Source organism: Cavia porcellus, unplaced genomic scaffold (assembly GCF_034190915.1).
Source record: "Cavia porcellus strain 051 isolate PalLab524CR breed Dunkin Hartley unplaced genomic scaffold, mCavPor4.1 scaffold_6, whole genome shotgun sequence".
Lineage (NCBI taxonomy): Eukaryota > Metazoa > Chordata > Mammalia > Rodentia > Caviidae > Cavia > Cavia porcellus.
In genome coordinates this window covers 82,271,909-82,283,318 of record NW_026947489.1, presented here as the reverse complement: position 1 = coordinate 82,283,318, position 11,410 = coordinate 82,271,909, and the positions used below count along the sequence as shown (strand labels likewise).

General features: G+C 44.5%; 1 protein-coding gene across 5 annotated transcripts in view; it reads right to left on the bottom strand.

The window, feature by feature from the left end:
• Positions 1-308: 308 nt before the first annotated feature.
• The window catches only part of LOC100723911 (axin interactor, dorsalization-associated protein-like), a 38,133-nt gene continuing 27,031 nt past the window's right edge, over positions 309-11,410 (bottom strand). For 4 of the 5 annotated variants that reach the window (XR_010048233.1, XR_010048234.1, XR_010048235.1 and 1 more), the window contains 3 exons: positions 2,201-2,323; positions 1,158-1,275; positions 309-1,034 (listed from right to left, as the gene is read on the bottom strand). Coding sequence is in view for 2 of the 5 variants with exons in the window: in XM_023563827.2 (XP_023419595.2) it covers positions 890-1,034; positions 1,158-1,275; positions 2,201-2,303 (366 nt within the window). In the remaining 3 variants the exon portion in view is untranslated. Of the gene's footprint in view, positions 1,035-1,157; positions 1,276-2,200; positions 2,324-8,723; positions 8,818-11,410 lie in introns of those variants that run through there. The other variant, XM_063251214.1, reaches the window with a different exon arrangement.

The following is an 11,410-nucleotide window of genomic DNA, read 5'->3' as shown; positions in this document are numbered from 1 at the left end:
CTATAAAGTTTCATTTATGCCTCTTAAGTCAAAAGTAATGTAAACTATCAAAACTGTAAAATATTGATGACCTATGCATTTTTGAATGGATGAATACCAATATATCTAAACAGGAAATAAATGGCAATCCTAGCTACTTATATTAAAAAAAATTAAAATGTCTACTGATTTTCCATACTCATCACTAAGAAAATGTATACAGGTTTGAAGTTTCACAATCACTTGTCAGATAAACAGCGTTTATTCCTGCAGTATCTCATTTGTACTGGACACAGTTATTTTCAGATGACAAGACTTAAGACACTGTAAACCCATCTAAAAAGGTGTGTTTATTGAGATGCTTCCAATATTAACTCTAAAATCATCAGAAAAAATAACAATGTGATGTAAAACAGGTAATCAACTCGATTAAAATATGTCACTGTCAGGAAAATAATCTGGTTATCTGGGAAAAAAATCACAGCCACCACTTGGGGACACTGATTTAGGCAAGGCATACTATTCCACATGGGACATCAGAGCCGGAAGTCCAGCAGCCCATCCCACTCGGGGGGCCTATAGCCCGGCCCCAGGGAGCAGGTGTGTAAACTCAAGCACATTCTTGTTGCTGTGTGGGGTCTGAAGATGAGCACGCCTCCCACAACAGTACTGTTCTGGGAAGCCAGGTAGGGGCAGAGGCGAATTATAAAACATACTACGGATCGCACAATTAACAGAGAAGAGCATGGTCCGGCACCTACAGTAAGCCTAGGTCCAAAGGGGACTTGCTCTGCAACACGCCAGACTCGGTTCCAAATTGCAGCCGTGCCAGGTACTCACTGGTCTGCTGGGTGGGCACAGCCCACTTCTTGCCCAAGAGAGTAAAGATCCTACAGAGCTGTGGCATGTGCTACTGGCTGGTAAGATTCACAGGAGTTCCAGGGTATTCAGGTGAGGATAGGTCCTTGTGCAAAGTTTGATGCAGGTGAAGATAAAGTGGTTTCTTGGTCAATAACTGTAATTTTTTTCTTTTAAAGTCAGTGGGTTTCTTGTAGCTGTAACCACAAAAGAGAGCATTGTTTAGAATACCTGGTGACTGATCTGCAAGGTCATCCAACAGGGAAGCGGGGCTGGGAGGACACCTGAGATCAGTGCTCAGCCGTCCACATGCCACTTACAGTTCAATCACAGTTGGCCCGGGTTTGAGCTCATCCATCTCCATGAAGGTGAAGCACTTGGTGCTGGCGAACCTCTTCTTGGGCTTGTAGTGCTTGAATTCAAAGAAGATGGCTGCACCTGAGGGGGGAAACACACAAGCTGGTGAACCATGGCCAGCTTGTCCTCCTGGATCCACGTGTTCTCACTGACCACTGCAGGGAACAGAGGGACAGGCAGGATTTGACAAAATGACCTGTGTCCAGTGTGGTGCGGGGCTGCGACTCTAACCCAGTGTAGCAGCCCCCAAACTGCTGGGTCCAAGCGCTGCTTCTGATCATACCGCCTTGCTGTACAAGCACAACACAGGTCTCTTGAGCCAGGCTGAGTCAGTTACTTGCCTAAGCACAGTCACTGAGGAGTATAGACGTCAAATACAAGAAGAGGAACACAAAGGCATCACAGATGAGCAGAGCCCAAAGCACTGTGTACCACACACAACAGGCATTAGAGAGTTTCTTACACTGAAGCATCTCTTCCCCTCAAACAAAATTCTCCAAATTCAATATTTTTGAGGCAGGGATTCAAACTTTTTATCCCATTCTAATTTTTCCAAGTAAACATGAGTCTGTCCAGCAGCAGCACTGCACTCTAGTGAACACTGAACACGGAAATGTAATCTGGGTGCTTCAGAAATGTGTGCTGTCTTTGCTCAGCTTCCCACCAATGACCTGCCAGGGCCAGGAGCCCTAGGACAGGCCAGTGAGGCCGTGGGGACCTGCAGAAGTACCCTCTACCCCGCTGTCAACATGAGGAGACCTCCCACTCTGCTGCAGAAGGCAATGAAATCTCACACCAAAGAGCATTTCCAGGGTGTTTCCTGGATCACGTGATTCCTAGTTCCCACGTTTTTACAAAGTACTCACAGATTCAAATTTCTCAAGTCAGTGTCTCCTGACACCCATGGAACACAGCTCTGCCAGACACAACCTGTGCCACACCACACCACACTGTGCTCATACACCATGGTGTGCCAGCCGGCCAAACCCCTGCATCCCAGAGATACCTTTGGTCAGCTTCTCCACATGCTTCTGGAGCTTGATGTCCACATTGAAATGGACGTATGTGTCCTCCTTTCTTGAAGCCACAGGCATGTCCTGCACAGGCATCAGATCTATGCTGTTCAGATCTAAAGAGAAACAGGTTTCTATGTCAGGACGCTTTCAGGCACACACTGAGGAGTGTCAAGAAACCACAGAGGCCTGCAGGGCTCCTGGAGAACAGACTCCCACTTGCTGCTGGTGGGCAGGAAACTGCATGGGTCAGGGCAGGAGACTTCTGGAGTAAGGAGCACAGCCTGCCTGGCCCAATGAGTGCAGAGCAGGTGGCAGACATGGCGTGGTCTGCACGGTTAGGAGCTCATGCCCCTACAGAACAGCCCACCACTTCTGGTGCAATAAAAACCTGCAGTGCAAATGATTTGTGAAAATGTAGCTCTGTCCCTAATTTCTAATATTGATCATGTGCATGACTTGGAAAGAGCTTGAACATTTTCAGAATTTTCTTGTTATATTTCAGTCAAGAACCAAAAATGGACATGAGAACCTCCAACAGAACCTTTCATCAATAAGTAAAATGTCATGGGCAGGCATGGTGCCTCATGCCTGTAAACCCAGCACTCAGGAGGCTGAGGCAGGAGGATCATTATGAGTTTGAAACCAGTCTAGGCTACAAAGTGAGCTCAAGGCCAGCCTGAACTGCACAGAGAGACCCTGTCTCAAAAAGACAAAAAAAAAAAAAAGTCATGTACACCACCTAAGTTCTGGTTACAGTTACCATAACATTTAAAACCACAACAAGGACACTAACTCATCATGTAGGTTATAATGTTCAGGATCAGGAATCCCAGTTAATCAATATACAGTCTCCCTTCAAGACTGCTGGGTGTTCATACATTGTTTGTTACATAGGTGTCTCAGGGCACCTAAGTTACTCCACTGGCCTATTTCAGCCCTCCCAGGCATGGTCCAGTTCAGCATCTGTGCAAAAGCAGCTCGGCATGCACTACGTCACCATGAAGTGCTCCTGTGTGCTACAGCACACATTTCCAACTGGGTTACATGGCTCTGCCAAAGGCCAGCTGAGAGCACGGAGCCGAGCGTGTTCCACAGTGTCCATCCAAGCCAAGAGGCAATGCCAGAAGTCAGCATCGCGGCACAGTAGAGTCACGTCTGCTCTATGGCTGAACTCCTTTTTCTCCTGTGAGTCTGTGCTTATTTCTATGACTGATACAAGTTCTCTCCAGTTAACTTCAGCCCTGATGTTTCTCTGATTTGCCTCCAACTATAGATTAAAGTAATTCACTTGTACTGAGCAGTTATTTCTGGATAATGGAATTACTTGTTTTGTTTTTTAAAATTTTGGCATCAGGTTTCACTGTCTTTCCTAGGCCAGTCTCTCAAACCCCTGGGCTCAAATGATCCTGCTGCTTTAGCTGCCTAAGCAGCTGGGATTACAATTCTGGGAACAAGTAACTATTTGTTAAAAAACTTAAGTGATGTACAAATATGTTCAGCAGCAACAAAAGAGTGTAACCGCTGGCCTCTCTCTTCTGGGATAAGAGCACTGCTGCACCAGAGAGGGGAAGGGCAAGTACCAAGCAGATGCCTGTCACCTCCTCAGTACGGCAGTGGTGCCCAGGGCCCACGTGGCCTGGATGCTGCTGGGCTGCACCTGCTTCCCTGTCCACACTAAAGATGCCCTGAAGGCCTGGTGCTCCCACGGGCCTGGGGTCAGAGGCCTCAGGGACAGGAGGGTGGGAAGACAGAGCACAGGGTTCAGCCAAGGAGGGAAGGGCTCAACAACCTTCACAGGGCAGAAGCCCTTGGCAGGGAGACTGTGTGGTTCTGGTCAGCACCCCAGAGTCAGAAGAACAGCAAGGTGAGCTAGAGGCTGGGGTGGGGAGACCGGGGGGGGGGGGGGGGGGAGGGCAGAGAGAGAACAGAGCCTTGTCTCTCTCTCTCTCTCTCTCTCTCTCTCTCTCTCTCTCACACACACACACACACACACACACACACACACACACCCAGAGACCAGCTCCTGGCAAGGAAGGGAACTGCCTCATATGGCAGACAGGGCTCATGAAAGTGTATGTGCCAAAGAAAAAAACTGTCACAGTAAATTTGAAGAGAACAAAAGTCAGACACAAGCCAATCTCCAAAGCAAGGGTTCAAATTACAAAAAAGGAAAAGGAAACTATTTTCAGTAAACTTGTCAAAAAAGGTTAGTGATGGAGCGATATTTCTTGCAGAAATTCTGCCTCATTGTAAAGTGAATTAAAATGAGTTACCATAGATGAAATGTCTTTGCCCTAGATGGGACACTGTAGCTGATAAAGCCTTGGAGGCAGAATCAAGGATCTCTATCGTGAGGTCACCTTTCCCCACCCCTAGGCAATTTACCTGAGGCCGAAATCAGTACAATGGGCTACCTGTGCATCACTAATGCCCCTTAGGCACCACCCAGAACCTAAGCTACATGTATGCCCCCACACCTCGTGTCTGGCGGAGAGGATGTCAGACCCTGGAGGGTCAAGGGGTCTCTCCCCACATTCTTAAAATAAAGCCTATTTTTATTTCATACTTCTTGTCTTCCTCACCACATCAAATCCTATCAGATGGTTCTGTTTCATGACGAAAATTCTATCACTAATTACAAGACATGCCTCAAAAAAGTGCAGCAAGTTAGAAGTAATGTGAAAGAGGGAAAACCCGACTCATTACCCTTTATGCTGTGTTAGAGACCACTACAAAGTGGCTCTGGGCAGGATTTAAATTTTACTACTTGGCTTTCTATGTTTATCTGTGAGTCTGTCCTAGGCCTAGCCCCCTTGCCTGGCGATGGGAGCTGATTCATAGGAAGTGGACCTCTATGAATCACTGGTCCTGGCTGAGGCCTGTAGTGGCCTGTGAGGCCAGAGATACCTCAAAGGGCAAGATAAGGCCACAGCTGCGGACACTTGGCTCCAACCACAATTAACTAGGGAGAGACTGCAGTGCGAAGATTACTGCTACAGTCTCACTTCTACCATGTCTTCATGATAGGACAGTGCTACTGAAGTGACTTGATTCAAGGTCCTGCTCATTGCCTGCATTTTCATCAGTTTCTCCGCCCTTTGTCCTTGGTCCTAATATAAGTAGACTGAAAATCTACTTATACCAGAAAATCCTTTGTATTTTCCCTCGAAGCCTCAAGCTTAATTAAAGGGTTTTGACTCGCCTGGAGCCCTGTAAAGCATACGATTTGTCTTTCTTTTTTTTTTTTTTTATTTAACCTCTGCCATACACCCGTTTGGGAGATCGGGGATCTAGGACAGGACCCGATAATGCTGACTGTAATGTAAGGATCGATGCATTGCCCAGCATCCTTCAGGCCAATCTTCTCGATTCTGATGGTGAGCAATGTCATGCCCGGCTCTAAGGGCAGCCGTGGTAATAAAGTACCTGGCAACAAGAAAGCCCCGGTAAAAGCCAGCTCTGCCAACAGTTTCACAGTAAATACTGTCAGCAAACATGGAAATAGTCTACCCGCTCTCAACTCTTAACCAGACAAGCACAATGCACTCTGGCCTGCAAGCCTCCTGCATGCTGCTCTTCTTTGCAGATGTATTTTATACACAATACTGACGTACACTTCCACATCTCATCACCCTAAAGCAGACATTAATTCAAGTTCCATCAAGGAAAAGTCAGGTTAAAACTTGCAGTAGGTCAAGGAAGTCAGTTATAAATGACCACAGAATAACTATGGTGTCCTCTTGGCATGCACCTGTGGATATGTGATAGGCTTTACATCTCAGCACTTAGTAGGGTAAGGAAGATGCTTTTTAAATAGTTTGCTGTCCTGAAGTCTCAGAAATTCAGTCAGATCAACACATCCTTTAGTTGCTATGATAAAGAACGTAATTTGAAGTTTACCAGTTACATATTTAGTTAGGCCTATTCAGTCCCATTTCTCTTCTCTTTCTATGTCCTCTTCTGTCTGACGGAGCTCACAGAAGTTCCTGCCACAGATAATGTCACAGGACACCACAAAGGCAGTTTGCGTGTTTCAGATCTTTGGATAGCTGTGCAAATTCAGATGCTAGCAAGATTACAGACTGGATCAGGAAAATCTCCACAAACCAGGGACTATTTTCCAGAACAGGTGGTTAGCTCAGCACATGTATCAAGGTAGTTTACATTAGCAGATGAAGGGAAAAATTTTTGTAATCTTGTCCACAGATGCAGAAAAATCTTCAATTAAGTTTTGAACCCAGTCTTGATTTAAAACATTCTTAGCAAGTTTTGTTTCGCTTTGTTGTTTTTTGAGACAAGGTCCCGCTGTGTAGTCCAGGGTGGCCTCAAACACATGGTAATACAGGCAATAAAAAAGTCATTATCCTAGAACCAAACTGCATAATAATGTGGGCACAGCTTAGTCATCACTGAAACCCTGAGTCCCCCCTCAGAGAAACAAACTTTTCCTCTGTATGATTAAGTTAAAGGTTACATGTTCTCTTGCTGTGCGATGTCATTTCTGTTCTGTTTTTTTAAGTGTTTATGGATACATCAGTGCTGTACACAGTACACTCATCATGGCAGCTGGCACACTACCAAAGAAGCTGATTCCTCTTCAGTCTTCCCTGCCCTCCCTCCTGATGTCACTTTAATGATTAGAATTTTACAAGTTTGTTTTCAGTAACTCTTTCAGCCCTGGACAGCAGGGTTCCAAACCAAGTGCAGTCAATTAAACTACGCATTCTCATTCTTACTCTGAGAGGAGAAAAAATTCACACTAAAAGGGTTCAGTGAGCTTCTTGCATCTCTAAAAGCAAACAGCAAATACTTTACCAGAGCACAAAAATCTCAACTGAGCTTGCATTTAACTGTATACAGCCAGTGGATTTAATTCAAATTCAATTCGGCAGCCCCAGCCACATACAGAGCACACCTCTGCGTCTCATGATTACAAAAATTTTTCCCTTCATCTGCTCTGCTGCTCTAAGGGCTGCATTTGCCATGGAGCCAGGGCAAGGAGGCAAACAGCTAGGCACGTGGGAGTTTACACAGCTGCAGCTGCAAGCACTGCCATACAGGCAGCAAAGTCAGTAAAGACCTCCTAGTCAGGAAAGCATCCCAGTTATTTATTTCCGTGCCTCAAGGGCAACAGCCCATAAGCATAAGAAGCTGCCTAGGAGACAGCACTGCCCTCTCCAGAGGTGCCAGGTTTGGTCCGCCCCAGGGACTCCAGTTTCCTCTGGACTCCAGCCCTGTGCCTTTCCTTTGCTGATTGTGTTCTTCTGAGCTCCTTCTGTAACAGCTCTTAACAGTCACTACAATTTACAACTCCTCCTCAGGTATCTCTGAGTAAGCCTATTGCTTAGACTCCCTTGACAAAGACAGAAAGGTACTTTCACACTACAGCTACTGCAAACTGTAATCCACAGAAAGCTACACAGAACCGGCATGGGCTCTGGAGGGGTTATTCCCCAGCAAGAATCCAAGGTAAGTTCCAAGCACCCTGCTCCTGGATTAAATAGTGTATTCTTCCCATGAGCTACCTATCAGGGACTCTAGCAGGAAAGGAATCTTGAGACTCAGCTCCAGCGCCACCCTCTTCCTGATCTTCTTCAAATTCTAAATTCTCTTCTTCACTAGGTGCTAAACTTCTTCTACATGAAAAAGGACAGGAGAATTAGTGAGCAACCAGTTTAATATACTAGTGAAGTGTCACAGATTCTCATTTCTCAAGGCATGATGGTGATTATTTTTTTAAAAAGCCAATATATTGATACCCATGTTGATATCAATGATATCGTTGCTACCAATGATACTAGTCACACCAATGACACCAACACTGACATACAAAAACAAGAGTCTGAATGCAGGCATAAAATAGCAAAGCAAGGAGTAAAATATGGATGGTTTTAAAAATTTTTACCTTAATGGGACAGGCTGAACATCAAATGGAAATTCTTTATTATATGTAAGAATACTCTTTCGGACTAGAATAGAAAGATAAGGAGACATGAATTCTCCGGCAAATAAAATCCAAGTTATTTTATTTTAAATGGATCTGAAATGGCTAATCTTTAATCATGTTCACTACACACATGTTTTTAGATTCCCTGCCTTACTATCAACCGGAATCATTGTGGATTTGTTCACAATGGTCTTAACAAAGATGGGGTTACAGAGAGAATGAGCAGCTCTTCCCTACAGTGCTCTCATTAATGAAAGACTAGTATCAAAAATGACCAATTAGTGAGAAACAGGGGCACATCTTACTCTGCACCGAACAGATTTCCTCTGAACACCATAAACTGGTAAGGTTTGTAACTAAAAGCTTTCAATTCTCATATAATCACAAACCTATAAACATATATGTGCACTTACATGTACACTCACACATACAGTGAACTCTATGCCCAAGAGAAGTCTCCAGACAATACGGCAGGACTTCCTGCATCCTGCCTATGGCTGCCTGACATCTCCGTGATGTACACTGGAACACCAGCTCAGAGAGACAGTCTTAAACCCTACCGATACCTGGACAGGCACTGTGAGTATGCAATGCCATTTCTTTTCTGGTCTTACGGATTGCTTGCAGCCATCTGCAGTTACATCAAAGTGAACTCACCGCATTAACTGGGCAACCAAAACTCCCATGATTTTGTACTCAACTTAATCAGCCTTTAATTTGAGAGTTTTGCAGTTAGCACTAAGAGGTGGAACAGGTTGGTATCTTTTATTCCAACAGGAGTTCAATTTGCTTATCAAAATTATCTCCCCCTCTCTCTCCGGTCCTTCCAGCCGTACCAGGAAGGAGCCTAGGGCTTTTACACTGAGCACATCTCCAGTCCTTTTCTGTTATTTTTTATTTTGAGATAGGATCTTACTAAGTTGCCCCAGGCTGGGGTCAATTTGTGATCTTCCTGCCTCGCCTCCCAGAGTGCAGAGATTGTAGGTGTGAGCCATCAAGTCCTGCTTTATCAGGCCTTTCTATGTTTTCTACTAAAGCACCCAGTGAAAGGAAGCTAGAAACTTGAGTCTCAGTCTTCACTCTCCCTCTTCTGTCACAGCTCCTCCCTTAACAAATGTGGACTGAGTGCCAAAATGCCCCGGACATTTCTTTAGGTCTGAAAACTAGAGTGATCAAGAACTGAAGTCCAAACATTAGACCCAGTAGAGGAAAAGCAGACAATACATATACCCACAAATAAACAATGTATTAGTGTAAGATGCAGAAGTGTTATGAAGGATACAGGCCGGATGGGATGTAAATGCAGTAGCACAGCCAAGCAGGACATGGGAATCCTTCAAACCTAACTTGTTAGCAGATGAGAAGAATCACCCGAGCAGCCCCAGATGAAGAAGAGCAGCCACAGCTGGGCCCGCTGGAGGCCTGGCATGCATAGCGGGCTGAGGTCTGTCAAACACGGGGGAGCGCAGCAGATGAGCAGATCAGCCCCTCTGCTGGTGCCTGAGATGAGAATATTCGCAGAGCCGCTCTGAGTCTCGGGCTCCCCAGTTCTAAAATGGGGATGTCACGCCTTCAGACTGCTAAGAGAATTCAAGTGAAATAACAGATACAAAACCACATGGACACATTTAAAATACCGTGTGTGGATGCTGACACTGTTACACAGTAAACTCATTCTCTCCGTAGGTTCCCTGTCTAGCTGCCTTGAATCCCAATAGTCCATATCTCACTAGCAAGTATTATTTTTAGAGTATAAGAACATCCTTTCTAAACTTACTGCATGGCATTATTAGTAAGCTGTTAATTCAGCTCAGAAAATACCAATAAACCACTGCATGATGCTAAGAAGGAGAAGGAGCCAAAAGAGACCAGGGTCATGGATATCAGAAACAAGACAGAAAAAGTCATGCTTTAATAATAATAAGATGAATTATGTTTTAATAATAATACAGTGGGAAAATATCCTATAAAGTACATAGAAAATAACATCAATTTTTTAAAACTGAAAACTATATGACTTATGTTGTATTTGCATAGTAATAGGATATTTTCTTAAGTATCAATGCTTTGAAAATGAAATGTTTGCACATTAGATATCTCCACTATTTATAGCAATAGCTTTGGAAGGAAAACAAAGACCCTTCTTACTGCCTCTAACACTAGGACAGGCTTCCATTTTCACCGGCTATGGAATAATGGACTCTAGTGTTCTTTTAAATCTGAGCTCTTCCTTACATTTTCTAATAAGTTTTCTCCCACCAATCCAGTACTGAGGTATTAGGAAGAGGTGGAGAAGAGAAGAGAGCACTGTTTGCGACTCCACAGCAAGCTCTCATACCCACTCACAGCAGGGCCAAAGCGGTCCTCTGCTGGGGACATGCGGGATGCTGTGGAGTGCAGTCTGCCGCAACCCTGACACTCACACCACAGGGATGACGTGCACACAAACATCAAGAAGTGTTCTGCGTTTGTGGCTGACGTGCTTCATTTTTGTGGTAGGCAAATTGGGCAATGCTTCCACTCTCAATGGTTGTTTTTCAAATTATGGGAGAAGATTCCCTCAAGACATTCACATCTGCACAACCCAGCATAAACCTGCCTAGTGCAGACTGCATGGGCTCTGCAGGAAAATACAAGGGTATTCCTGATTTCTTTGAGAAGGGAAACAAATACACATGACAATCATACAGGGCAGAATTGGACTCTGGATATAAAAAATGCTCCTCTGAGGGACAGAACACAATTAGGCTGGAGGAAGCAGGGGAAGGAAGGGCTTCTGTGCAGCCTTGAAGGATAAATTAACAGAAGGGAATTTTACAGTGTGGGGGTGGGAAGATAGGCATGAGAAAAAAAGCAGTATATCAGTAAGGACTTAACACAAGAACACTGACTAGTGCTTTCCCAGTCACTGTTTTAGTATACATTTCAAACAGGAGTTTCAAGAGATTTGCAAAGTAAACCAGCTAAGTTTAACACACTGAAAGCTATACTCATTAATTTTCCTTAGAAAAGGCTTGACCAAGGGCAAGCTGTACTAAGAACATCTCATCTGAAACATAATCTGGTATCAGCTTTAGAAGCAGTCTAATTCCTGATAAAGTAATTAACTCAAAAAGCACTCAGCTCTGATAAACTTAACACTCAAGCATGCACACACACACACACACACACACACACACACACACACACACACAAGCACACATGCAGACTATTCTCCAATCTTCCACTAACATATGAATTGATAACCTCGCAA